Below are 27551 nucleotides of genomic sequence, written 5' to 3' on the forward strand. Positions count from 1 at the left end.
TTCTTCTCCGCAATACCCGCTGATCCTAGGTTATCCGTGATGTAGCCAGGTCCCGTATAGTATTGGGTCACGCCCTGTTTTGTTCTGGAGAGATTGCAGGCAAGTTTGGTTGAAAACTACGGATGGCCTTTAAATGTACTATTGCATGTGAAGCGGCCTGGGAAAGTACTATGTTAAACTGTCCAATACGAGGAATGGGTGAAAATCCGACTACCAGTATGCCAACCAAGCTGGCTGGAATATCCCTTCACATTTTTCACTCTCCACAGAAAGGGCACTGTGAAAAGCAACACTCTAAGTGTTGGCTGGAGAAGGGAGCATGGCTACAAAAGAGCCACAACACATTAGGATTACTGTCTGCAATATGGTGTAGGAGGAGATGATGATCCTGGTAACAGCCAGTTTTAAGCAGTTTACTCTTCGCGGCATGCTACTGAGACTACTGAACTGATGGCGGCACAGACACAGACAGGTGGGCTGGCATCAGTTCTTACCAATCATGAAAACATGATCACGGGCCTTAACTGCAAGCGTCATTCGGGAAAGAAGAGGCCTGCGAGAATAGTAACGAAAGAAAACTAAGAAAGCGAAGTAGGGTAGAGTCAGTAAGTGGTTTATCACCGCACCTGTGGACCATTTGGTGCAGATCCCCTAACGAATGACAGTTTCAAACTCTGATATCATATTCGTTTCCGCAATACCCGCCCCGATGCTCTGGAGGCGCCTTCTCATAAACTTGATCACCGCTACGTCTACTTCACTCGCCTTCTTTGCCTGGCAACTCTATCGTCCAAGCCGTTAATTTCCCTTTCCCGTCGGTACCGAGTACACCTTGAAATGCCAGGGATTTCTGAAGTCACGAAGAAACTCTCCCTGCTCTATCCATGGGTGTTGAGCCCATTTATTGTAAGCGCTCCGATGCGCGTCATGTCTGGTCCGGCGTTGGCAGTCGCAGTTTCTCGCGCTGGCGGGTTGGGGTTTATAGGACCGGGCGTTAAAACGCGGGATATGCTGGCGGATCTGGAAGAGGCGACAGCACTAGTCGGGAAACTGCGGACGTCTTCATCTGCTTTCCATGCCCTGTTGCCCGCCGAGTGTCCGCTTCCCGTTGGCGTGGGTTTCCAACTCTGGAGTGATAACCTTGAGGTTGCGGTAGCAGCAGTTGAGAAATTCAGGCCTTGTGCGGCTTGGCTCTACGCCCCGCGAAATGGTCAGAGAGATTTCGATGCTTGGTCTCTTCGAATCCGCAGCGCCTCACCACGTATCCAAATCTGGATTCAAATAGGAACCCTGGCGGAAGCGAAGGAGCTTGTCCAGAGTTCCGTGCGGCCCGATGTGATTGTTATTCAAGGGACGGACGCTGGAGGCCACGGCCGCGCCAAGGATGGACTTGGGCTATTATCGCTCTTCCCAGAGGTGGCCGATGCACTCGCAGGAAGCCAGATCCCGCTTTTTGCCGCTGGAGGGATCGCTGATGCGCGGGGAGTGTTGGCGGCAATGTGCCTGGGTGCCTCCGGCGTGGTGATGGGGACGCGCTTTCTCGTATCCCATGAAGCGCGCATTAACCCCGGGTATCAACGTGAAATCGTGCGAGCCAGCGACGGCGCGGTTACGACCGCACGAACATTGCTTTATAACAAACTCCGCGGCACCAAAGGATGGCCAGAAGAGTATAGTCCGCGTACTATCATTAACAAGTCTTTTATCGAGTACCAGGCGGGTAGGCCCTTTGAAGAACTGAAGAAGCTGCATGATGAAGCTCTTAAGGCCGGTGATAGTGGTTGGGGACCGGAGGGACGGCTTGCCACCTATGCAGGAGCTTCCATCGGGTTGATCCACGAAATAAAGGATGCTGCGACGATCATTCGTGATGTCCGTGAGGGGGTGCTACTGAGTCTTCCATCCTTGCGGGGGCATTAAATGTACGTCTTGGCCATCATTCACGTCCTTTGTGAAACAGTACCTCTCGGACTGCAATTGGTCTTCAATATACCGGTAAACCTGTACTGGTTTTGTTTTAGCTAGAAGTTTGCTCGTCGACTCATACGTTCTTAGTTTGTAAACTTTTTGGTCTTCTACCGCAACTGACTGCAGTGAGGCCAGGTGTTGTCCTTCTGTAGTTGGATATCCAGTTGACTGATTTCTAGGAATCATTGTCTTAGGTTGAGTCAATCATTTAGGATGCATCCATGTGACCAGCGACGCTATGCCGTGGATAAGACAAGGGCTTTGCCGGAGATTGCGGAGAAGACACTGTATATGAATCACAACCTAACCAAGAGAAGCTCCCTAATATACACTAAAATCGTCAGCTTGCATCCCATGCAATGGTGAGTCAATACTGCGGACATCTACGAAATATAGATATGACAATCAAAATTATACCCATAAAAGACTGGTAATGCGTTGAAGGATCAGGACTTTGGCAGGCCGCAGGCTTAGGGGTTGTCAGACAAAGCATTGTAAATTCGATCATACCTGCATCCTGCGCTTCAATTATCGATAGACACGAACATAAGTCAAGGCAAACGCTCAATCTCAGGGGGTTCAGCATACATGATATGCCACAGCGGAGTCAGCAAAAACGAATAGAGTCTGGGATGCACCTTGACCACCAACACCTTTTTCCAACCAACAATCTCATCCAGCCCATCATCCTCGTCCGCTTCCTCATTAGGCACATCCCCACTACGTCGGCCCCTGTCCTCCCGACGAAGTCTCCTCTCCTCCATCTGATCAAACCAGCTCATATTCAACACAATAACATACGCAGTAGAAGTCCGATAATCAGCGGCCCTCCATTCACTTGGCGCCGGACCCCTCAGAACCGACTCCAGCGCTTCCCGATCCACCACAATCGGATACCCATGCCGGATGTCTCCCGGTTGGTACTCCCCATACAGATCTCTCATCAGCCCCCGATGCCGTCTACAGCACGTTAGCCATAGCATAGATTAGAACTTATGAAGGCATACCGCCAGATCTCCTCCTTGGAGCAATTCTCCAGCGCAGGGTGCTGCTGCACGTTCCACTCAAGCTGGGGAAGAATTGCCTCTCCGTCGCGACCGCGTTCCCGCGCACTGAGATGATTTTTCTCCGCGAAGCCTTTCATGCGCGAGAGGAATTGCTCCCATTGTGACTCATCATGGTAAGAGCAGGTGCGGTAGATGAAGAAGCCCCAGCTCTGGGCGCCGGTTTTGGTTAGTTCTTCGCGGATGCAGGTTGCGTCTGTTCTTTCGTAAGACATTCCAAAGAGACTGAGAGAGAGAAGAGGATAAGATGCTTGCTTTGATGAGGCAAGGCTGGATGATTGGCGATATGATATGATGTGATGGTGCGAGGTAATCGTCATTCGTCGCCTATTTGGTTGCGCAGTCCAATGTAAGTTATCAGAAGAGAAACAAACTTGAACTGGGGGTTTTCCGGGATTTATTGGGCCGAAGTTCAGTCGCCAATCAGAACAGCCGTTCCCCTGCCAAGCCCTAAGGTAGGTAGCTTAGACCAATGCTAAATATGTCACTGAGGTTTGCACCAGGCCCACAGGCGAATAAAACCATATTAGCTTAAAACACCGTTTATTACCGCTCGTACAAGAACAAAAGCTGCAACCAGCAGACAATGTCTGATAGACTAGCATGACTTCTGGGCCTACTTGGTAGATACTGAGATGATTGGCTTTTTCTTCTCGTTTTATTTGCTGCGGAAGTGGGTGGCGGTTAGGGCGTCGGCTACTTATTTTTCTGTACTAGAATTATATAGCAGAAAGACGATATATATTTTCACAGGGCTAGCCTCTGCCTGTATAGCGGCACTCAATACAACTGTGGAGTGCACTTCCGTCCTGGCCAATGCATCCATAAGGCCAGCCCAGCTGAGGCGTCAGTGAGCATATCAGATCGGAATCATAACAGATATTGTAGTAATGACTACCTCGCTGCTGCAGAGGATGTGATTGCGGATAGTGGCAGTGCATACCAAGCAAATTGGGTCATTGACCATCTCATTTACACGTACAGTATTTCATGTCTGACTGATCCGTGCATGTTTCCGGTCTCCATTGACCATAAGTGCCATAGAACTAACCGTAGGTCTTAGTACGACCAAGAATTCTGTGATATCCTGGTCCAGTCATGGACTACCCTTACGGATGAGGCTCGGAGCAGACCTGCTGGGACTGCATGCTCGGCATGCAACAAGTGGAACTGAGCTCGCCCATCTGGCATGACGACGATCTCGCTGAGAGCTTCGCATCCAACTATCCCTTTACTTCACCAACCGCATAGGCCTTGAATGCGACTGCCACGACCGCAACGCCCACGACAACAGGGACTGGCGCGCCGACCATGACAGCAACATGTACGGACACCTACACAGTGATGGATGGAGACGCTTGTCAATCGGTTGCAATCGCTCACAATGTTTCTACATCTACCTCGCGTACAACAACAACTTAGATATCTATTGCTCCGACCTCACCATGGGCACGATGGTGTGCATTCCCCAGAGATGCGATATCTACACTGTCCAACCAAATGATACCCGTACATCTATCATCCGGACCGTCTCCGAAGAAATCACGGTCATTCAGCTCCAGACTGGAATCCTAATATCAATCTCCTCTGTCGAAACATGGACAGTTTGGACAGCACAGTTATATGCGTCAGGTAGGATACACCAGATTGTACAAACAAATAAGAAGCTAACTGACGAGTCCACCCCCACTGGCGGTTGGTTGGATACCTCCAACAGTGCCAGCCCATCCACGGCCGCGACAGCTGCGCCAGTGCCCACGAATGTTGCTCAGGGAACTGACAGTGACTCTGGAAAATACTATACTATCCAAGATGGCGATTAGTGTGCATCTGTTTTCATTTAGATGGGCATTTCCCTCAACGACTTCTACTTTCTCCACCCGGAAATTGACGCCAACTGCACGGACCTCATGCTAGGCATAGCATATTGCGTTGAGGCTGTCGGTGGCATCCCATGTGTGCCAATTATACTGATTTTTGCGCAGCAATCGAGTCCGAGTTCTGCATCACCTTTGCTCAATTCTACTGCTGGAACCCTGGCATCGGGTCGAATTGCGAATACCCGCAGATCGAAACACGTACTGTGTTGCTGGGCCGACAACCTTTACCAGCACCACGACACCGGCGTCCTCAACGGCCACCACCGGCGCAGTTCCGACCGAAACGGGCATCATCTCCACCTGCAAGACCTACTACACTGCCGTCGAGGGCGACTCTTGCTGGTCGATCGAGCAGGCGTATGGGGTCAGAGCGGACGACTTTGTAAGCTGGAATCTGGCTGTTGGGGAGGATTGCTCGGGGTTGTGGTTGGGTTATTCCTACTGTGTTGGGGTGTAATGTACGTTTACTGGACGTAAGGAGGGCTACGTGGAATGTATGCCGTTCCTAGAAAACCTAATCTTCCGTCCTGATGATAGAGGCGAGTTTGATCAATATTCTGCCATATTTCCTGATCTTCAACATGAGTGATCTGAAAAACTGCAGTGAGTTGTTATTAAGTGCACCTACACCTCTAAAAATCAACCGCATGCTACTTCCAACATAATTAATTAGTTTATTAGCCCAGCTTAATGATCAGCACTGCAATCACACGTAGCCCATGCTATTATCACTTGGAATGCTCACATGTGAGTACGCAGTGTAGATACGAAATAACTGGTGATTTACAAACACCCCTGAGAAGAGGGTGGCAAGACGTGCAAGGACTAATCTCATTCTAATGCATGAATATGCACCTAATCTGAATGCCACCATTCACAGATCTAAGTCTGGCCCGTCTCGCTAAGCGATTGGCTAAGAAGGAGAGTGCTGAGGTCTCAAGAGATTTCTTACGTTAGAGCTGATGCAGGGAAACTGAGCGCACTATGACTTTCTTAGAGGCTGAATGAATTGGTGGGGACATGCATGTCTGGAACTAGAGATCAGAGGGCCCTTGGAAGTAGCGGTGAGGAGAAATCAGAGAATTACGTGCATCACATTAGTGTTGGACCCATTCTTCAGCTTAGCCATAGACTAGCTTGCAGATGACCTGCATGATGAATCGATCGATCGGGCAGATTCGGGTCTCATGCAACTGATACTGGCCACATTTAATCCTTGCCACCGACAAATCAAAATTGAAACGCTCTAGACAGGGTCTATCCGATTGTAACCTTACACCGCCCACCAGAATCCTCCGTCCTGCATCATGCCTGAAGAGCTGAGGAAGCTGCTGTCTGTGTATAACTGTCCTTCTCAGAGTTGAACCTCAATCACGTAGTCGACACCGATTTCTGACTGCTTGAAGTACCGTTGTCCAGTGTAACTGTTCCTGTCAGTCTCAATCTCACGGCAAGAACGAACAGATCAACCGAAGAAGTCCACCTAGCCGAGGCTGGCAAGTGAGATGCAGGAGGGAAAATACCTCCAATGAGTCAATCCCATAACAACATCCTTGCACCCTTGCAAGAACATTTCGGTAACGGGATTGGGTGACTGCAGAGACAGTCCGCGTAGACGTTTCTCCACCTCGTGAAAGGCGCAGGCCGCCTCCTGGACAAGCAAGCTCGAGCGCTCCACTGCGGTGCTGCAGTCGATGTTGTGATTGAGCATCAGGATCGGAACTAGGTTCTCGATCTGATTGTCACCCTGCATGTCTGTGTCAGAACGTGGAGTTTAATTGTCAAATGATACGTACAATTTCCTTTCTGAGGGAGAACATGTCATTGATCCTGCAATCGTGATCAGCAGATTGTCGCTGGTAACTGAACTAGAGAAACTCACATGTGTACCAAATAAGAGGTATGTCTCCACAGCAGTCCCATCAGCTCACCGGCAAGCTCTTGCTTGCTGACGTCGACCCCATAAATGAACCTACTACTCGTTAGTGTGAGTCCAAAGTCATGGTTACTGGCGGGATCTGCGCACGGAATAGTAGCTATGACGGGGTACACTCCGGCGGTGCGTTCTCGACGCATCCAGTATTGCGCCACGGTGGGTACACAGTCTTCAGCGCAGATCGTATCCACAGTGTCAACGCTAGATACGTAAAACAGCTTACTCTCCAGCAGAACCTCGCAGGTTTCTCAACAAGATTAGCCAATAGACAGAAGATAAGTGGTGGTGAAGAATACCCTTTGAACAAACCTCTCGAATGTGGGCCGCCACCTCATCCCAGCATAACAGTGCCTTTTGCAGCTCGTCTGAGCACCCTGATAGGTCCGGTGGATCCTCTTTGCTGGAAAGAACTGCATGGAAGTATTGCATAGACTTGTCGCGGTATTCTGGGATAGCCATTTTCTCATGCGTCAGGCTACCACAGTCAAATACTAGGTAGAGTGGTCAATTAGTCTTTTCCCCTGGGATCCGATCTGCTGAAAGCATACAATCATCCCAGATAAAGTACTATTTTGGGTCAGCAGACTATTCAGGGCATTCGTCAGACAATAGAGGCAACGAACCCATGTAAACGCCTTGGCTACAGTGCACATCTTCTCAAAAGACACATCCGCACATATGATGGCAGCGAAACGGCCAAAATCCGCTTTTTGAAATTTGCGGCTTGTGTCTGCATCAGGGACCCAGCTTTGCAACCTTAGTAATGTCGGCAGCAGACGCTGAAATCAGAGCACTTACCGTTCAATCCACGGATTAAGCACTTCGTCACGAGCACGGTCATATTCAGGATGAAGTCGAGGTTTCCACTCAGGGAAAAGAGCGTAGAAGTTGGGCAGCCTGGCTGTTTGTCCTCTGATTGACTGCCGAAAATCGACATGGGATTGTAGGGTCGGAACTGTTCGAGTCATTTTAAATAATAGATAAAGCTGGTGTTCCATGGCTCTTACTCCAGGTTCAGCGTTTTATACTCTGAATTTCGCGCTTCCAGCTGAAAGAGGAAGCATGGTCCGTGGCAAGAAGACACAGTCCCAGCTTCTGCAGGAGCTGAGAAACTTCAGCCAGAGTGACCCACTATTCAGTACGATCTACTTAATCTCCGAGATCTGCTTTCAACAGCCTCTGCAAATGATATGTCAGGACCGATACGCCACCTTTTCTGCACATGAGTTGAGATGAGCTTTGGCCTTCGTCTCTGCATTCGTATCAGTGACACGGCCAGTATCCACATTCAGAACGTGTATGGGTTGATTGGGCTCCATGGCCCCATCCATCGGCAACATTGCCCTTGCTATATACGCCTGCAGATTAGGTACATGAGAGCTGAATAGGGAGGAAAATGTGCAGACTTACAAATCAAAAGATCCTCTCTTTCTTTAAACCTAGCACATACGACCGTAGGGTGTGGAAAACAGGGCTTCTCATCCACTTAGCTATACTTAAGCCTAGTATAGAATATGGTCAACCTATAGAAAGCCCTTTTTACCTCTAAAGCAGCAGCATGGTGCTCTTAGTATAAGTGCTAGTAATATAGATAAGGACTCTACAGCTTCTATCACCCCCAGGTGATATGGCTCTCTTGGGGGGGTAATGAAGGTAAAAATAGTAGCTAACTATAGGAGAAAATAATGATTTAACTGCTTTAAATAGGCTATATACCCTGTCGGTTAAAAAGATAAACTTATATATTATTAACTCTATAAAAGACTAATCCTCTTCAGCTTCCCCTTTGTGATTACATATAATATTATATAACTATAGCTCTAGAAGATACTAAGTTATAAAAATTACTAGAACAGTAACTCTAACTTATAGAGTTATATAGCTTTACTCTTAACTATTAAAGTAAGTAAGAAAGAAAAGAAAATATTATAAGTTTCCCTAGGCTAGCACTAGTGATTTATAAAAAGTGTAATTAAGTAGTATCCTAGTAGGCTTTATAAGTATCTACTTCTGTTAAGTCTGTAGAGGTTACTCTTAACTATTCTTTAGAAGAGACTTTCTTATAAAGAGAGCAGAATAAAAAACTTCTTTAAGGATAAACTAGATTCCTCTCTATAAATTCTAAAGCTTTTTATAGAATTTTATATTTCTATTTAAAAGTATTTACCCCTACAGAAGATAGCATGCTATATCCTTACTAACTTTACCTTAAGAGTATAAGACATCCAGGAAACTTCTGATGAAAGTAAAGAAGGATATTCTTAATATATAACCTAAATACAATTATACACCTGCACACTTAATGCTAATATAGTTCTCCTTAGTTTATATAAACTAGCTAACTAGTAAGTATGCCATTCTAACAGAACTAAGGGCACAGTTCCTTATTAATACTAAGGATATTAAATATCTACTCTACTGTTTATTTAGTAATGATATGCATGACTATATACATAAACAGGCATAAGTTTAAACTAGAAGTATACTTAAAAGTTGCGTCAATCCTAGTTCTGAAGAGACCACGGATGATGATACCGGCACTTCTGGTTTGCATTTGACGATTTTGACATCCACATTGAAGATGGCATTCTGCATGCTATGCTAGCTAATTCAGACACAATCCCTGCGATGGATGATCTCCAATTCCGCGAGGTCCAGAATCCTCCTGGCGCCTCTCTTGCGTTCTTGATCAACCAAGACATTCCTCTAAATCGGAAACAACGAATGGTAGTGGAGAAAGTGCTGTCTGAAGCTTTGACCTGGGCGGACCACCCCTATGATTCGTCGCGGCGCAATCAGACGCTCCTCTATGTTGGAGGAGAAGGCGGCACGGGCAAAACCCAGATTGTCAAGGCAATTGTCGCTGGTATGAAACTTATCGGACGAAAAGATGAGGTAGTCCTCATGGCGCTGACGGGTTCGGCCGCCGATAACATCGGCGGCAATACGTACCATACATCCTTAGGGATATCTATCGACCGTTCGCGTGAAACCGGAATGAGATCCAAAGTGAGACGGCTTTGGTTTCGTAAGACTATCATGATCGTGGATGAAGTCAGCATGATGGATCTGCGCATGATCAGCGTGATTGATAATCAATGCAAAATCGTCAAAGCCCTCAACAGATCCTCTCCTGACCTTTTCGGTGGCCTTCCTGTTGTCATCTTTATTGGTGACTTCTTCCAATTTCCACCTGTTCTAGGCTTGACACTATGGAGGGAGCCAAGAAGGGCATATATGAGGATGAAAATAGTCATCTACTCTGGCATCAATTCAAAGAGGTGATCATTCTGGATGAGCAAATGAGGCACGCAGAAGAAGACACTGCATTCCGCGATTTGCTATCACGAGCCAGGGCAGGGACTTTAACGGAAACCGATCGATCATTTCTTAATAGCAAAACCGTCACGACCCTAGTCAGCCCTCAATTAGAGGGTGTCACCACCGTGGTTAAGTTGAACTCTCTGCGACATCAGGTCAACCGCGTTCGATTAACAGAGTTTGCCCGGACCCAATGCCAGAACATATATATCTTCCCCGCGCTTCATAAGCATACCAAGTCCACTGCCTCAACGAACCTACGACTCCATGCAGACGACTTACTCCAGCAGCCAGACCAAGGCACCAAGATCCCTTTCCCAGGACTCTTCCTATACACCCGCAATATACCAGCCGTCATACTGACCAATATTTGCACCCCTCTGGGCCTAGTCAATGGGGCATCGGGGATTGCGATAGGCATCGTGGTAGATCCCACAGGTAGGTTCATCCTTCCTTAGAAACAATAAGGGGCATAACCACCTCATACGTTATCACTAGCCGAATTCTTTCAGATCGACAACCTCTACATCATGTGCACTAAACCACCGTCTTGCGTTATATTCGAACCAAACAGATCCAAGGCAACCGTATTTCAAGGCCTTGAACCCTCGGCTATGCCAATCTTTCCAGTGGAACGATCGATTACCATAAAAGGCTATTCGGTCCGAAGGAAGCAGGTTCCTATGTGCCCAGCCTCCTGCCTCACCGATTACAAAGTGCAAGGCTCAACACTTTCAGCTGCAATCCTCGACCTCAAAGACGACCCTACCATTCGAAGCCAAGATCATCACCGGAAGTATAAGTATTGCTCGATGTATGTACAGCTATCCCGCCTTCGATCCTCTAGCGGACTTCATCTCGTACAGAAGCTCGTATGCATGACCTCCAATTCGGACCCGATCCTCGACTGCTAATTGAAATGGAAAGACTGCAAGAACGCGAAAAAGAGACAATTACTGCTCGGCGGGAAACTTCTGACATATAACGGGCACTCTTCTATGGTAATAGAATATCATTATTTCGCATCTATGCTTATCCAATCATATCTTTGGTTTCTGTGCTTTAACTTCACTAGATTTTAAGTTTTACCTACAAATTCCGCTCCTTTGCATACTTTGGACTACTACTTAGGCTAGGGTATTTTTAGAGTAATACACAGGCTTGGTTAGCATTTCAAACTGAATGACCTAAATCTCCATTCAGGCTGTTGTCTTCCGCAACCTTACGCACGCTACGGCCTGTCTAGCCGTAGCTGTTGCTAATGCTGCTATACCCGACATCGTTTATTATTACCTCTTAAAGAAAGTATGCTAGCTTCACTATCTAGGCCCTCAACATTATATCATATACATTATGTATGTCTGCTACCTTCGCTCAACAATCTTCGTTTATAGGGGTAAGTTTTGCTAGCTTCTATTAATGATCCCTCGTATATATGATATTTAAGTGCTTCTTGAAGTCCTTGTGTCGATCTGGTTCGTTGTAGTGGTTAAATTTATTGACCAAACAACGTGACATCGTGACTCTCTTCCACTTTCGCGTCTTAAAACCATTTCAGTCCGGTAAAGTTTACCACTTTCGCAGCTCTACCTGAATAAGTATAACGTAAAGCTTAGTCTAATTCCCTATGTCCACTAAATATATCTATGATAACAACCGCTGCGATTCTTCTCCACATGCCTTTCTTGCCTAGTATGTCTACCTAGGAATATCTTATACTGAACCGCCGCAGTACCCCGAGACCTCTAATTTTCGTTGACACCGGCTGTTTCAAATTTGGCGTTCATATGCCCTCTCAGATCAACTCCCCAGCTATTCTCCACTTAAGAAATTTTATAGACAGCGTGGGACCTGACCCGTCTCGACCGGACCAGGGTCTTGCTCTGAAAATTGAGGCTTCTTTACATCTTCCTTTTCAAACCAACCTCTACTCGGACGGCGTTGAGTTGAATGAGCTTCCGACTACTATACATTTCTTCGCCTCGCCGGGCAATCCTCAGTCCTACGGACCAAACAAATTCATCTACGCTTGGGCTCATTCTTAAGTTCGGTAAACCCAAATGGGGCTCTACGTCTTATTTTACACGCCCATGAAGTTGACTGGCAATATACGAATCCTAAAGCCATGCTAATTTCCCCACTGCTAAAGGTCTCCTTAGTCACCCGGGCGACCATTCCGATTCTCATGCATATAATATGCACTGCACGGAGGCCGCTCTCCTCACAGTCAGCTTACTGGGAATAGTCCGAAGTGGAGAAGGACAGTTAAATAACGGATCTACTCTGTTGCATTACGACCTGGAGACCAATGTCTATGATCCCTCTAATAAGGCGTCTGTGGCATTTACAGTTTCCTTTTACTTCAAGAATGGCAACCGTTGGACAAATTTTCCGCTTCTTGCTAGACAGTCCCGCATATTTATCACTGGGAGAATCTTCGGCATCACTACCAACACACCTCGACTCGCAATTGGCGTGGATGATGTCTATTTTATTCCAAATCTGGGCTCCATTACGACAGCACCGGTGACTCCTACTTCGTCCGTGGGAAAGCAGAAGCAAGCAGATAGATGGAACAGCCGTGCCAACCCAATGACTCCAATAAAGAGACCTCGAAGGCTGATCTCCAGCTCTGATTCCCAACCCACAAGACGACGAGGTTCAAAACTACCCCTCTAGTACGGCGCATCTTCCAATAGGATCTGAACTCTGCGACGAACCCATCGATAAGGATACAACTACCGACCAACTGACTCGCCTGGAAGACGGTTCGTCGGCTGACACAATCCTCCAGGGACGTCGACCTAAGAGAACTCGTAAATTCTCTAAGGCAGATTCACCTTTATAATCAGCTTATTTATAGTATCAACTATCAAGCTATCTGAGTTGTTTTAAATTGTTTCTGGTATATAAGAATTTCGACGGTAACGCATCGTATACAAAGGAGAAGAATATGTTACAGGCACGGGCCTGATATGTGACAGAATTTCGATGTGCCTAATTAAAGTGTGCCGCTAGTATTGCACTAATTCTAATATAGTAAGAGCTAGTCTGTTTTTGGTCTAGAGTGGTCTGCAACTTTGTGTGTTTCCTCCCATCAAAAGAGGTAGTAGACTGAATATATATATGCACATTGTGTAGGAAATTTGACATCTACTACTGTATTAGAGCCAAACCCGAAACAGCAATCGTACGGGTACGTTGAATCTACTTTGATTGGGCCTCCATCGACTTAGGAGACAAGTCAAATGACGCACGACCAGCCGTCCATAAGTATCAGCAGCAAGAGTCAGCACTAGTCCCGAATGGACATGAGCTGACACCGCCTGAGAGTTATAATGTCCGCAATCAGAAATAATGGCTTGGTTTCCTCCCAGCACAAGAATCATTTGAGATCCTTGCATAGCAGCTTGAAGCTGTTGACTCGTCTTTTCTCATAATGCCAAAAACAGCAACCGTGGATTGGGAGCCACTGAATGCCAAACCTGGGGCTATACTCGAACAACCCGCTTGTAAGGCAGGCGATTCTCTGACCAGTTGTGCTCACTGACAACACAATAGGCCGATATCAGAGACAATTCGCTCTCTTGAATCACTTTGGTATGCAAGCCAATGTGATCATTGCTGCCACCTTCACCAATACAAAGGCTGGAAGCATCGTGCTTTCCAAAGAACTCATATACGCAGCCCTGCAACACGTTGTTCGAAAATACCCTGAGCTTGGGATAACTACTTTCTGTCGTTCTTCAGAAACAAAGACTGGGCAACATCGGCGCTGGTCGGCTTTCCTGCGGCAGATCAACCTGGATGCCCATGTGAAGTTCATCAATATTCCAGCAGAGGAGGAAGTAAAAGGATTGACTGCAACCATTGAGAACTATCATGGCCTTTGGTTTGAGCCATCGATAAGACCTGCATGGCAGCTGGTGATTGTTAACGGAAGACATATACTGTTCGTTTACGATCACTACATCACCGATGGGCGCGGCGGTACATACATATTGGAGAGTATCCTGGAAGCCCTTAACTCCCCCAAAGAAGAATTTGTCAACTCTTCAATCGTCGAGATTTCAACAGACGTCAAGGGTTTCCCCGAGGAAGATGCAATTAAGCGGGCCCCCGTTCCGGTTTCCGTCCTGTACGCCGTCTTGAACTATCTTCGTTTCTGGGGCATCTGGCTGTTATACCGGCAAAAGGACCTCTTCTTTCACGAAACCACCCCCAAATTTCGTAAGCTGGACTTCAACAACCCGCAGAAAGAGGATAACCTCGTCAAGACGCGACTTCACACTCTTCGCCTCGATGCCGCTACGATGAAAAAGTGCATTCAGGCCTGTCGATCCCACCAAACATCTTTTACCAGCCTCCTGCACACCCTTATCAAAGTGACATTAGCAGCGGATTTCTATCCTGAAGCCAAATTCTGTCACTCGCAGGTAGTTGTTGATCTCCGCCCATTTTTGAAACCCCACGATAGGGAACAGACCGTGGGCAATGCGGCTTCTGTCGTGTCGAGCTACGACTGGCTTTCCAAGTTCCGACAGGCAGGACAGCAAACAGCTCCGAAAGAGCACACATCGCTTGAATCAAGTCTCTTCTGGGAGCTAGCGCGCAAGCATCGAGCGCATGTCATCAACGATCTCAATCACAAAAAGACGTTCTTGAGAGCTTGGCAGTCTATCGAGCTTATAGGGGAAGATGAAGAAGACTATATTGCCCGCTTTTTACCGGGGTTGAAACTTTTCCAGCGTAATTCTTTCTCTATCTCCAACCTAGGTGCTTTTCGCCCGAGTGCATCGGTCGGCCAGGACATGCACAGCGGAAATTGGACCATCACCAATATGGAGTTCTCCGCGGGTGCTGTCAAAGGCGGGTACGCAGCCAACTTGATTTTCAATGTGGCAGGTGTTCAAGATGGTCCAACTACCATTCATGTTTGTCATGAAGAAGGTGCCTTCAGCGAGGAGTTTGTCAATTCGCTTCTAGAGCGGATTAAATTGCGGATGGATGCCATCATCTGAGTGGGCTATAGTAAATCCTCAACGGTTCTCAGCTATCCAATAGATTTATGCATTCAAAGTTTGAGATGTATGACAGAAACCAACAAGCGATATTAAACAAGACTACACCAACACTGAAGAGGTCAACCTTGTTCGATTATCTAGAGTTTGGACAGTTGGGTGGACGATAAGGGTTGCAAACAAGACAAACAATCCAGCACTGCGCCATGGTGGGTACACTATCTTCAGCGCAGATTATATCCACAGTGTTAATACTAGACACATAAAACAGTTCACTCTCCAGCAGAACCTCACAAGTTTCTTAACAAGGTACAAAACATAATATTGAATTCAGTAGGGCGTTGTTGGAGATTGTGAAGATGTTTTTGCCTTGTATCTTGTGGTACAGACTCGTGAACCTTGGACCAGGGAGTAATGAAGACGCCTTTTCTGGTCTAATGTCTCACTGATTGAGGTAGATGATGGGGAAGCTACATCTTCGTGCAGAAGGACGATGCAAATCATACGTATACTGGTAGGAACACCTAATCTCGCCTCTTTAACGACAAGGTCTAGAGGTTGCTCTGATATGCTATCAACGGTGCGGGCGAATATATGGGAACTGAAAAGGATCATCCTTTAGGCCAAAATGAAAGTAATTTACTAGTTAATTGTATTCGGTTGCTAAATGCCTTGTGGGTAACGACTTTATTTTTATTTCATTTTCTCTCTACCAAATCGAACCAGACTTAGCACCTCATTGAGAACCACAAGGCGGTTGGGATGGCATTGAATTTGGAAGAAACAACAACACAGCCATGGAGTGGCCGAAGGACTGGAACGAGTCTGACCGTGAAACCTGTGAACATTAATGCAAATGTACAGAATTAGTCACATTATTGCTGAGTTTCATGTGGACCAGTGCTCCTTCTTAATCTTAATCAAGTTTAGCTCATTACATATATCTAGGACGCTTCACGGGCTGTGTTCTGCACACCTTGATAATGCCTCAAAAGTTACACAACATATTATATTCTGGACAACATGGAAACTAGCACGCAGCAGCACTGTCATTCTTTGCTATCCAGCACGCCTGCCACTCACGCGAATCTTGCTAGTACTGTTACAGGAAAAGATATGATGTATTCATGGATGCGGAGATGCGCGGGAGGGCAAGTTGTCCGGGAGCACACTAGACTACGCAGGCGAAGGAATGGTGGCTATTTTAGGGTTTGTGCGTAACTGCGCTCATAGAGTGGCCGCCTAAACTGAAGGCAGCAGGATCTGAGATCTGACAGTTTCTAATCTCCAGACTGATTCTGGCTTCGTGTAAAGCCATGTCAATGCTAAGCATTGTCTTTGGATTGCCAGGGCATAAAACTAAATCTTCAGCTCCCACAAAACTTTCGGCACTGCTGACTTCACGCAATATGCAAGGGCATCTTCTGGTTTCATTTCTATGCTGCAGTTTTTACTGCCCACAACTTAGCTCAGAATGGAGGAACGTTCTGTTCATATGAGGGGTGGGATTAGAAACCGTGCTTTTCGATTGTAGACGTTCACTAATCCCTTGATTCATTGACGGTATTTCTTCCTTTTTGACCTGACTGATCTAGGAAAGTCATGTTTGGAACCAGATCAGGCCAAGCTTTTCGGCGGGGGATGGCAGCGTGCGAGGTTACGCGATAAAAAAACGAGTAGGGGAAATGCCTACTGCCAAGAAGATGCAAATGCTTTATGATGTATGACATCCATGACGTTTATCTCTTCAACTAGAATGATTCGGAAGACTTCAAGCCTCTTATGAAATGCAGCGTTATACGTTCGTAGACAAGCCAGACGCAAAACCGGTGGCAGATCCTGAGATTCTAGACACTGAGCAGTTGGAACGAGGGTCGGAATACTCGCCACAAACTATGAAACTTTTGAGTATGAAAATTTGCCCAGACTCAGCCATTTTGTGGAACGCAGTTGAAGACCAAAACTCTACGAAGCGATAGAGCGATCATAGGTCGCCCCATCCGCCCCAATGTTTCTGGCTCGCGCATTCAGAACGCCAACGCTGTCATTAATTGAGTATTTAGTCTTCATGGCTATCGTTTAGGAAGTGAGAAGTCCCTGCTTTGCATTCTTGGTTCCTAATGATTGAATTACTAGAATTCGAACGTCAGCAGGAATCGCAGACTGCTATTAAAGATGGCACAGAAACTGCCCAGCCGAGGAGCATCAGCTCTTGACGAAGACTTCAAGAATAGTCAAGCACTGGAGAAAACGACGATGTTTCTCCAGCTCTTTGAGTATCTTCCACGTGAAACGACATCAGAAATCAGCGAACTTAACTCAGCGTTGAAGGAATATTAAAGAGTGTCTAATTTGCCTACATCTGGGGTCTTTGATAAGGAGACAGCCGCGCATATGGAAAAACCTCGATGCGGCGTACCCGACGGTCTCGGGTTAGCAAACTTCACGGTGGCGGGTACTAAGTGGAACGAATTTAGCCTAAAATACTGCTTTGACACTTTTTGCCAGGAGCTCAATGAAGAACAAATCAGAACGGCTATATCAAATGCTTTTGCCAAATGGAGTGCTATCTCGGCGTTCACATTTACAGAGGTGAGCCGTGATCAGGCCGCCCATATCCGCATTGGTTGGTACAAGAGGGATCATCATGATGGCAGCCCATTCGATGGAGTGGGAACTGCTTTTTCTAACATTCTCGCCCATGCATTCTATCCCCCTCCCAATGCAGGGGACTTGGCCGGGGACGTCCACTTTGATGAGGATGAGGACTGGACAGTCGATAGCCTTACGCATGTCGCTCTTCATGAGATTGGCCATTCTCTGGGCTTGAAACATTCAACAATCGAAAAGTCCGTTATGTGGCCATCTTACAACGGTGTCGGGGATCTCACTACCGATGACATGGATGGACTATACGAAATCTATGGGCCATTTGGTCGTCCTACGGTCCTTCGGCGCAATATCGGTCCGCGTATATATACCAAAAATGAAACAATAGCTGAAGGTGATTTCCTCCAGTCAGAGAACGCCCTGTACCGCTTCATTTGCCAAGGAGACGGTAATGTCGTGCTTTATGGACCAGGAAATAGTGTGGCATGGAAAAGCTCCACCGATGGGATGGGAAAGCCTCCCTACCGCATTGTCGCCCAAGACGACCGCAATATCGTCCAGTACGATCGCGACAATCGAGCCATTTGGAGGACTGGTACGAGCCTACCTGGTCATAATCACACAGACTGCTTTCTCATTCTGCAGGACGATCGTAATCTTGTTCTATACGAGGAAGGAAATCCGATAGCAGCAGTCTGGCAGACTCATACACAACTGTGATTGCGCCGATATGCTCGCATTAAACATGCAAGAGGGAAACCATAGGGAAGGCGATTAAAAGTCTATTCTGGTTCTGAGTGCATTTTACTCGGTACGGAAGGGGTAAGTCTGAAATGTTGTATACGCAATTGATAATAGTTCGCAAGTTCTGTTTTACTATTAACACATGGGTCATGAATACCGGTAGAAAATAAACCAAAAAAGCTTCAATGGGCTAGAAGACCACCTACCGTGCTGGAAGACAGGATACTAGTCTCTCAAAACGCTTCCTCAAAATGGCTCGCTGTCTATATGTCTTGTGATCTAGCTGGCTGGTTTTGTTCCATGCCTAGCGCAGGCCGTGGACGATTCATCGGACTATGAAGGTCTCGATTCGACTGTAACCCGTTTCTAAGCAAGGTGAATAGTAAATGTGTATCATTTATGACATCTTACGTATCTCGTGCTCCCGAGCTCCATGACTGGATCGTGACGCGAGAAGCGCGGGCCACCGCGCTCCCGGGGTACGATGGGGATGTCTGCATTGATTTTGGCGATTTCAACCATAGTTGCGTTTGTCCTTTGTTTGGCACATAGAGACATCATGATCATATCCAACCAACCTTCTTCAATACCGGCTTTCTCTGCTGGTACGATGATCTCCTCAATAAGAAGACGTAGCTTCTCTGGCTCCATAGCCGCAACGATATTCCGCAGGCTCCGAACCACGCTGTCCTCGGGCCAGTTGTGGAGACAACGGCGGATGAGGTATCTCATGTCATGAAATTAGGTTCCAGACCAGTGGTTGGGCTGCTGAGGATGTTATCCCAAAGGGCTTCTGTCGCAAACAGTTACTTGAACGTATTGGCCGTCGAATTGGCCCAGATGGGGGATTGCTGAAACCGGATTTTGGTGACCAATGGCAGAAATAGATTGGGATACAGGCATAAGTGCTGTGAATACGGAGTACTATAACATATGAAAGGTCAATTATGTTTGGTAGGTTCGGCAGGGTTTGGCAAGGTTTGGCAGAACTCTATTTCATGTAGATAAGGATCTCCTGATCCTCGCCATTTGTGGATCTGATCTAAAAAGCCTGCAACGATTAAGAATATTAAGTTTGTCACTGTGGCGTGTCAAAACTGATAATCAATAAACCCTGCAAATAAAGAGATAGTTTATTCAGCATAGGACTTCTCTATCTATGAATTTTATTCGGCCATCTCAGCTGCAATTGATTCAGTAAGGTCATATGACCTTATGTAAGGCAGCGCAATAACTTCAACTCTGTTAAGCGTAACTCCGCAGTGTCTAATAAGTCCTGAATACCAGTAGACTGCTATCTATCCTAAGGTTGAGCTGGTTCCCGAAAATCTATATGACAGTAAAATTAAGTTTTGGATTCGCCCTCAGATTGAGCTGTTTGAAGGCGGTGCAGCAATGGTAGTTAAGCATGGGCCATGTGCGTTTCCTCCTATGGTTGAAAACTTTAGTCTGTTCCAACTGAGTCTAAAATTGATTTGCCTCCTGATTCTTTAGCTTTATCTAAGCTTACCGAACGTAACTGGAAGTTCAGATCAGAGTGGAGCATATTGTTCTAAAAGTAGATTGGCCTGTGTGAATCTGTTAACTGATCAGTAATGGTTGTGCTCTACTCTTTCATCCAGCTAAGGATGGCATGCTTAAGTAGATTTTTCTTATGAATACATTCTCTCTATTCTCAATCAATGATTTAACAGCGCATTCTATTCTCCCTTTCACTGTGGCTTATGAACTATATAGCAATTAACAGATCCAGTACTGTTCTATGCATTCGGGGGACGCACTGTATATGTTACTGTTCGCACGACTTCCAAATTCTAGAGGTTGTCTCCTAGTAGCATCGTATCAACTGCACCAGCCAGCTCACTTACTCTTCTGCTGTGGCGGACCCTACCCCAATGGCAGCGACCTTTCCTGTTCGGAACGGGTCGAGGTTGGACTTGCTGGTGGCGACAGCTTGCTCTCTGTCTTGGACAGTGCAGCCTGTCTTGCATCTTCTGACGTGACAACCCCAGGAAGGATTGACTCACCGGCCGACAGTCCAGCGTTGGGATCGGTGCGCAGGTCATACTCGTGGCCATGGAGTCCACCAAGAGCGTAAAGTGCAGGGAGGGATTTCGTGTTAAAAAAGTTTGTGTAATTGGCCCGGTGAGAAGGCAAAACAGTTGTCTGCTCAGAGAATACCTAGACAATTTAATTAGAAGGGAAGGCTAGATCCAAAGACTTTAGCTCAGTAGACTTTGGAGAGAGTTGAACTTTGTAGAAGCTTGTTCACCACCTAGTCTCATGATGCACCTGCCTCCAGATTCTGGTAATAGTAGGACAGAGAGTCTGGAACACGCCGCTGGAGTATTTAGGAGTCTGGAAAATAGAACCAGTATACTTGTATCATCTGATGTGGATTTATGAGAGCAAAGACACGCAACCACTTGATTATATCAACTTGGAAGATGTAGCCCCAGGCATATACTGGTCATGCAACTTTCTCTACGTAATAACTATTACTAAATAACTAGTTAGAGCGAAACCTTAGTACTCTTACGCGCGGGAAACATTCTGGGTCTGAAGCCACAAACATCTACAGAGCATATCGAATGAATTACTATGGGCCTAGAACCAGGTGGGCAAGTATATTAGCCCCTTCATCTTGGGGTAACGTCATCATTTTTTTCAGGCGTCATCAGCCATCAAGTGTGGTGCCACGCAGTTGTCTTTACTGTCTATATATTGGTCTATCACCATCCCCAGGGACTAGATTCTTTCTCTATTTCGATTCTAGTCTGGTAACACAGGTTAAGAAGACTAAATCTTGACTCTTTTAATTAGTATCAGCTACCCAACCATGGCCACTCAACAGATCTTAACTACTGAACAAACTGCCGTGCCGGGTCGCTGGGTCGTTCGTGTCAAGCCCTATCTGTCCCCTGAGCTTGTACAAAAGGAGCATCTGTCTCTATTGGCGGAGAAAACGGAAGACCCCACGACTTCATTTAACGTGGATATTCTTCAGCAGTTTGACCTGGATGATTCAAAGGGATACTCTGCAAAATTTGATGATACAACCAAAGAAGAGTTGGAAAGGATACCTCATGTAAGCGAGCAGTGGCAAACATGGTCTGTGAGGCGCTAACAATCTCGCAGGTCTTGTCTATTGAGCCTGAGCAGCTATACCGCCACTGCAATGTCCAGCCAAACTCACCGTGGGGTATCAGCCGCGTGTCTACGAGGGCCAAACTCAGCGGTCCTCCATATTCTTACACTTATCGAGATGATGTCGCCGGCAGCGGCACTGTGGCATATGTAATTGATACTGGTATCAATGACAAACATGTTGAATTTGAGGGGAGGGCCAAAAAGGGCCCAAAGTTTGTGTCCGACGAGATCTCCAATGATGAGGATGTACTCGGCCATGGTACCCATTGTGCGGGAACCATAGCCAGTCGAGCCTATGGCGTTGCGAAGAAGGCAAACGCTGTAGGCGTCAAGGTCTTTGGTGATCGGACAGAAACTGCCCAGACAAGCGATATCATCAAGGCCCTTGAGTGGGTTGTTAGTGATGTCTCTGCGAGAGGTATAGGCGGCCGTGCGGTGGTGAATATGAGTCTGGGGGGACCTCCTAGCGAAGCGCTCGATGCTGCTGTTGCTTCGACTGTTCGTAAAGGGGTAGTCGTTTGCGTTGCAGCTGGGAACGGAGCGAGTGTGAGTAACTGAGCAACGAAGCGATCACAAGCCAGTTAACTTGGGCTGATAGGTGATAAATGAGTCCCCCGCACGCGAACCCCTTGCAATTACTGTTGGAGCTACGGATATCAATGATCGAATTGCCAGGTTCTCAGATTATGGAAAGTGTACGCGACTAGTACTTGGCTCTTCTTTTCTCGTTGCCTTGCTTAACTGCACTCTAACCTTAATATAGTTGTGGACATTCTAGCTCCTGGTGTGGACATTCTCTCTTGCTGGACAGGCGGCCCAACCAGCACTAAGACTATCAGCGGTACATCCATGGGTAGGAGACTCCTTTGAATAGCATAGCTTTTATCAGATACAGTCAGCTAACTTATACTAGCTACGCCTCATGTCGCTGGTGTGGCCTGCTGTCTCCTCAGTGATCCCTCCTTGGCTAGAGGTCAACTGGCCACCTATGATGTTATGAGCAAAGTCCTCATTCTCTCTGATAAGAACAGAATCACAGGGATCGATACAAGAACCGTGAATGCACTGGTACACAATACCACCAGTCCTACGGATGCTTAAGTATTGAATTTCAGCTATTGAAATGCTCCGCGCGAGTGCTCACTTGTGGAGGTATGTGGCTGCAACCAATTTAGTTCTTATAACAATATCGAAGCTGCACGATGTAGCCAAAAGTGATTGATTGACTGCTTCCAAAAAGTGCAATTTATACTGTGGCCAGACTGGAATCTGTGACAATTTTTTATCAATTTTTTCCTGCCATTTTACAACTTACCCCTTCCGCCTCCTTTTGGAATATCAAGAATATGAGTTAGTGATAAGTCTATTGTAACGCTACCTGGTTGCTTACCCCTTAATGGTTACAATCGGGGTACAAATAACAACCCTATAGACATAGTTCCTTGGGTAATGCTACATCAACATTATGACCCTTGTCATATATGAAAAGTATTATTACAGTATCTACATCATAGTTAAGTCAATCATAATCCATTAATAGATGATTTCTGATGATGTCCTATTTAGTGCGGTGGGCATTGTCAGATGAGCCTAGACTACCTTTTTAGCTACGAGAGGTTCAAATAGGGGCTAAGTTCGCCACCATTTATCATATTACAAATAAGCTTAAGCATAGATCTAGCCATAGGGTACCCCAATGTACGCTACTGGGGTGTGATTAGTGTGAAAGGGGATGGGGGGGATAAGCAGGCAGGATAGACTTTTGTATCCAGACCTAGGACCCAAATTGATTTTGCCGAAGTCTAATGACAATAAGCTTGTTGATCTTCGACATGCTCGCACGAGCCACCTGTCTGATTCGAAAAGAAATCTGGTAGCCGACGGTCCAGGCGCGGCTAAAACCCATGTTAACCTTAGCAGAGCTATGTCAACCATGGATCCAAGTCTAAAGAGGATACACAAAAATAGCCATGGATGTCGTTGAAGTTTTACACGTCATAAACCTTGACGCTAGGTTACAGAGAAAGGACCGTAGAGTCTTCTGACCCCTTAGTCACATATGATGTGCTTAGGGAGTTATTCAGTGACACCTGGATCAGAACTGTATTTTAAGCAGACTACTAGCATTCAATTACTGCCTGGATTGCGTGTGGAGCCCAACCTTGACTCGCAGAATTGTTTCCTCTCATTGAATTTCTGACGTCAACAAAACATATGCGCCCTTTATTCCCGCTTACTCTTATTCACATGATCATTGTTGAAGCATTTTATCCTAGGTTTCTTAAATAAGGAATTAGTCTTGCTAGCGGAATCAATTCAAGATCCTGGGTAGGACGGATTTCGTCATAAGTCGCGAGAGTCTGCGAAGGACGAGACGGCGGCACATGCATTGCCTGGCTCCTGACCGCCAGTGCTGTTTTACTGTTCCCGTAAGGTCTGTCGAAGAAAAGAGATTCTAAGGTCAGGCCACGAGAACTGACTTTTGCATAGACGACGCGACACACCAATAAAGCAATGTGGAATCTGCCACTGGCCTTTCTATCCCTCTCTTTCCTACTAGATTTTTTTTCTGTGGACAGGATCACCAAGTAGATGCATTTGCAACCGGTACTCTAAACAGAAGGGCTTCTGCGAAGACCTGGACGAGGGGAAGTACTCATTGCCACTAATCCATGCGTTGGTAACCTGTGTCGATGGCAACCACCATCTGCTGCGCAGTCTACTCGTACAACGCTGTCTAGCTAGATGTCTGAACTACAAGCAGAAGAAATCGGTGCTGCTCATAATGCGACGTTGTAAAAGCTTAGAATTCACTAAGCACCAACTGTGCGTTCTTCAAGCAAGGACCCAGGAAGTGATTGATGAGCTTGTGGCGGGATTCAGTGACGAAAATTTTCAATTAAGGCCTCTCGTCAAGCTGCTGGGTGTTAGCGATTAATGTCAAATAAGTTTGTCTCAAGGACGTTACTCTTAAAGACACATAGGTTTCCTGAGGTGGTGGACTACTAGGCTGCTGAGAGAGATTAAAGAAATTAGGTAGAGGGATGAATGAAATACAAAACATCAAGTATAACGCCATCAGAACATAGCCGCAGTCTTTTCTCCATTTGGAGAATATTCATAGAATCCTGGCCCACCCTATCTGTGCTGCCTGATTCAAATTATTGCCACCAAAGCCGCATGTCTTCTGATTGTTTATGATTACAGTCGGCGATGTGTGCGTATCAGCGGGAAGTAGGTACAATCCCATAGCGAAATATTACTTGAAATTATAACTCCGAATGCCCTCTAGCGACGCGAACTTGACCGTAGCTAATACGGAACACCAAGATCTGAGTGTCAATGTTGTAACCAGACTTGTCAGAAAAGCGGAACTGGCCAAAATTTTGGAAACCTGAATAAGGACAAGATTAGCATGAATAGACACAAGACAAAGTGAAGGCCAACTATACCATCTTGCGTTTTAAAATCGTTGTCGCTGAAACTGAAAAGGAAGTATTCTGGATTCCTGTTGGAATCCACTTGGTCAATGGGCACCAATGAAAGACTCTCCCATTTTTCATTCAAGAGATGATCATCTTGTTGCCCGCCGTTGTGAAGTCCGAATTTCCTGAGCTCTGACTCTATGTTGAAGTCCAGGAATGGACAGTACGTCGCATTTGTAAGATTATGATCCAGAACACCCTTGTCGCTTGCAATTGAGCCATTGATGCAATCATACTCTCCGCCAGCAATGTCTGTGGCTTGATCAATTGACATAATGTCAACGTGACGGTATTTGGACTCTGTCTCTTCCTCACCACGCCCGAACCCTGAATCCCTTGCCAAAACCAAGAAGTGCCCGTTAGAAAGCTGATGGATTTCAGATTGAGATGTTGCTTCCAATTTGTCCCCAGTGTCGTAGAGTGGTAGGGTTACAACGTGCTCATGTGATAGAGCTGGGTTTTGCCCAGAAATGTCATATTCAAGGAGACGTGCCTGCCGTCGAAACCTTTTCTTCGGCCCACCTTCTTGATTCAAGGCAGACTGCATCATCGCGTATATGGTTTTTCCATCAGGAGAGGCTGTCAGTCCCTCAAAACCCTGATTATTTGCTCTACCAGCTGTTGGGTTTAACGGAATGGGGACCCGATCCCGTTGAAACATTGGTGGCTCAGCCCCACTGAAACTTACTGTACCATTTCGAAGGGGTAGGAACGCTGGAGGAGGCTGAAGAGCGTGGATCATCTTGCCCTGCTCAGAGAACTTGTATATATATGGACCATACTCATCGGAGATCCAGAAGGAACCGTCCGCATCCAAAACTAAACCTTCACAGTCCATGGCTATACGAGCGTTCCTCACGCCAGGGCTGCCAAATCCGTCTCCTTCGTAGGTCGCTCGAGGTAAAGGAGGAAAACCGTCAAGTTGTATAAATCCAATTGCATCAGGATCTAGGCTTGTGATTGGAACTCCATCGGGCCCTGTCAATAATATTGTATCTAGGTAATTTAGACGAATGTTTGGTCGACTTGAGCCGTTTCCAGAGGGGTCTGGAACAGGGTCCATAAGAACTGAGAATTTATGAATCCGTGATTGGTAATTCAAGGTACCCTCTGTATTCCTGTAAGAGCATGTTAGCAAGGATAAGCCATAGTTTCTGACCCTTTGACAGGTTCTTGAAACATACCATCCACGATCAGGAGCAGCCCACAGAATGCCTTCATATCTACCAGCCTGATTTTTTCTCCAAGACGACTTATTAAAAGCCACTGCGCTTCCGATCCCGCCTAAAGTATCTCCGTATCGATCAGTAGCATTAGAAGGAAGATATCCATATCCTGATAAGCCATGGTAATGATACAGCTGACCGGCGCAAGTGGCCCAGGAAACAGGCTCGTTCTCTACTGGGAAATCTTCGTTGAAATGCTGAGTCTGCTCTGTCAACGACCCCGAGAAATGAAAAAATACAAGCAAATATGCACTAAGAGAAAGGTAGTAACGATATTTTGCGAACATGAAGTCTTTGTCCATGATGTATTTCTTCCACCGAGTATTGTTGCAGACGAGAAAGGGCACTGGTCAGCAGGCTATCTTTGTTCCTATGCTTACTTATTGGCCAAACTGGGAGCACACCATGAATAATATAAGTTGTAATGAGCGACGACAGCATGCTATCACTCACGTTTCATAGAATAATCCGAATAACCATCAACCCAAAACAGAATAAAGTTGAGTGAAGCTGCATATGACTTGTTCGTACAAATGTTAACATTGTCTAGAAGGCTCTAGGCCTCTCACCTAATTGCAGTGGAAACCGTTTGCGGCAAAGGTCGTAAAAATAAAGGTAGAAACCCGAAGTGGCAGACATTCCAGCTTCACGTTTACTATTATGAAATTCTGAAAACAGTGTCCTTAGTAAGGACTGCAGAATCAAAAATGTTATTGAAGAGACTTGACGACTGGTTAAACTTTCAGTGCTGATCAGCTGGTTAAAATGAAAGCTCCCTCCATTTCCTAGACCCAAACCAGTAGACAAGTTAGCGTTTCTCCAGAATGTAAGCAAAATGAGCGCATTGTGAAGCTTCTTTTTTACTACCTGTCCTAGACTTATCGCCTCCTCTCTTATCAAGACGGTCCTTGTCAATCGAGTAGTAATGATGACGAATGTAACAAATGCTGTTGCCTCAACACTACCTAACACCCTGCCTATGCGGATTACAGTGGCGTTGGATGACGATCATGCTATTCACTGCTATTGTTTTTAAGTGCAAAAGGCCGATCCACAAAGAGTCGATGTCTCGTGATGCGGGGAAGCTTGGCGGGAACCACTGCGGTGCTCTAGTTTTAGGTACTGCCCGTACCCCAGGTCTATTCA

General features: G+C 46.3%; 10 protein-coding genes across 10 annotated transcripts; 6 read left to right on the forward strand and 4 right to left on the reverse strand.

The window, feature by feature from the left end:
* Positions 1-837: 837 nt before the first annotated feature.
* ALT_0298 (nitronate monooxygenase) lies at positions 838-1920 on the forward strand (the record flags this gene model as incomplete). Its single annotated transcript, XM_033555164.2, has 1 exon — positions 838-1920. The coding sequence occupies one exon, from the start codon at positions 838-840 to the stop codon at positions 1918-1920; it is 1083 nt and encodes a 360-aa protein (XP_033411055.2).
* Positions 1921-2519: 599 nt separating this feature from the next.
* On the reverse strand, positions 2520-3247 carry ALT_0299 (uncharacterized protein; the record flags this gene model as incomplete). Its single annotated transcript, XM_033555163.2, has 2 exons — positions 2520-2928; positions 2976-3247. 2 exons carry the CDS (start codon positions 3245-3247, stop codon positions 2520-2522), a joined length of 681 nt encoding a protein of 226 aa, XP_033411054.2.
* A 1629-nt stretch (positions 3248-4876) lies between these two features.
* Positions 4877-5369, forward strand: ALT_0300 (LysM peptidoglycan-binding domain-containing protein; the record flags this gene model as incomplete). Its single annotated transcript, XM_033555162.1, has 2 exons — positions 4877-4988; positions 5101-5369. The coding sequence occupies 2 exons, from the start codon at positions 4877-4879 to the stop codon at positions 5367-5369; spliced, it is 381 nt and encodes a 126-aa protein (XP_033411053.1).
* Positions 5370-6266: 897 nt separating this feature from the next.
* On the reverse strand, positions 6267-7816 carry ALT_0301 (terpene synthase family protein; the record flags this gene model as incomplete). Its single annotated transcript, XM_033555161.2, has 9 exons — positions 6267-6336; positions 6436-6659; positions 6709-6742; positions 6795-6884; positions 6939-7084; positions 7158-7339; positions 7397-7415; positions 7472-7595; positions 7647-7816. 9 exons carry the CDS (start codon positions 7814-7816, stop codon positions 6267-6269), a joined length of 1059 nt encoding a protein of 352 aa, XP_033411052.2.
* Positions 7817-9476: 1660 nt separating this feature from the next.
* On the forward strand, positions 9477-11083 carry ALT_0302 (uncharacterized protein; the record flags this gene model as incomplete). Its single annotated transcript, XM_089598963.1, has 3 exons — positions 9477-10007; positions 10067-10607; positions 10668-11083. The coding sequence occupies 3 exons, from the start codon at positions 9477-9479 to the stop codon at positions 11081-11083; spliced, it is 1488 nt and encodes a 495-aa protein (XP_089456627.1).
* A 2525-nt stretch (positions 11084-13608) lies between these two features.
* ALT_0303 (uncharacterized protein) lies at positions 13609-15190 on the forward strand (the record flags this gene model as incomplete). The annotated part of the gene is made up of 2 exons (XM_033555159.2): positions 13609-13681; positions 13731-15190. 2 exons carry the CDS (start codon positions 13609-13611, stop codon positions 15188-15190), a joined length of 1533 nt encoding a protein of 510 aa, XP_033411050.2.
* A 2394-nt stretch (positions 15191-17584) lies between these two features.
* ALT_0304 (interstitial collagenase) lies at positions 17585-18520 on the forward strand (the record flags this gene model as incomplete). Its single annotated transcript, XM_033555158.2, has 1 exon — positions 17585-18520. The coding sequence occupies one exon, from the start codon at positions 17585-17587 to the stop codon at positions 18518-18520; it is 936 nt and encodes a 311-aa protein (XP_033411049.2).
* Positions 18521-18877: 357 nt separating this feature from the next.
* Positions 18878-19276, reverse strand: ALT_0305 (uncharacterized protein; the record flags this gene model as incomplete). Its single annotated transcript, XM_033555157.2, has 2 exons — positions 18878-18910; positions 18956-19276. The coding sequence occupies 2 exons, from the start codon at positions 19274-19276 to the stop codon at positions 18878-18880; spliced, it is 354 nt and encodes a 117-aa protein (XP_033411048.2).
* A 2107-nt stretch (positions 19277-21383) lies between these two features.
* ALT_0306 (S8 family peptidase) lies at positions 21384-22795 on the forward strand (the record flags this gene model as incomplete). Its single annotated transcript, XM_033555156.2, has 5 exons — positions 21384-21632; positions 21683-22240; positions 22293-22389; positions 22458-22547; positions 22608-22795. The coding sequence occupies 5 exons, from the start codon at positions 21384-21386 to the stop codon at positions 22793-22795; spliced, it is 1182 nt and encodes a 393-aa protein (XP_033411047.2).
* Positions 22796-24963: 2168 nt separating this feature from the next.
* Positions 24964-26242, reverse strand: ALT_0307 (esterase-like activity of phytase family protein; the record flags this gene model as incomplete). Its single annotated transcript, XM_089598964.1, has 3 exons — positions 24964-25088; positions 25147-25632; positions 25702-26242. The coding sequence occupies 3 exons, from the start codon at positions 26240-26242 to the stop codon at positions 24964-24966; spliced, it is 1152 nt and encodes a 383-aa protein (XP_089456628.1).
* Positions 26243-27551: the final 1309 nt, after the last annotated feature.

Source organism: Aspergillus lentulus (genome assembly GCF_001445615.1).
Source record: "Aspergillus lentulus DNA, contig: Alt01, strain: IFM 54703, whole genome shotgun sequence".
Classification (NCBI taxonomy): domain Eukaryota; kingdom Fungi; phylum Ascomycota; class Eurotiomycetes; order Eurotiales; family Aspergillaceae; genus Aspergillus; species Aspergillus lentulus.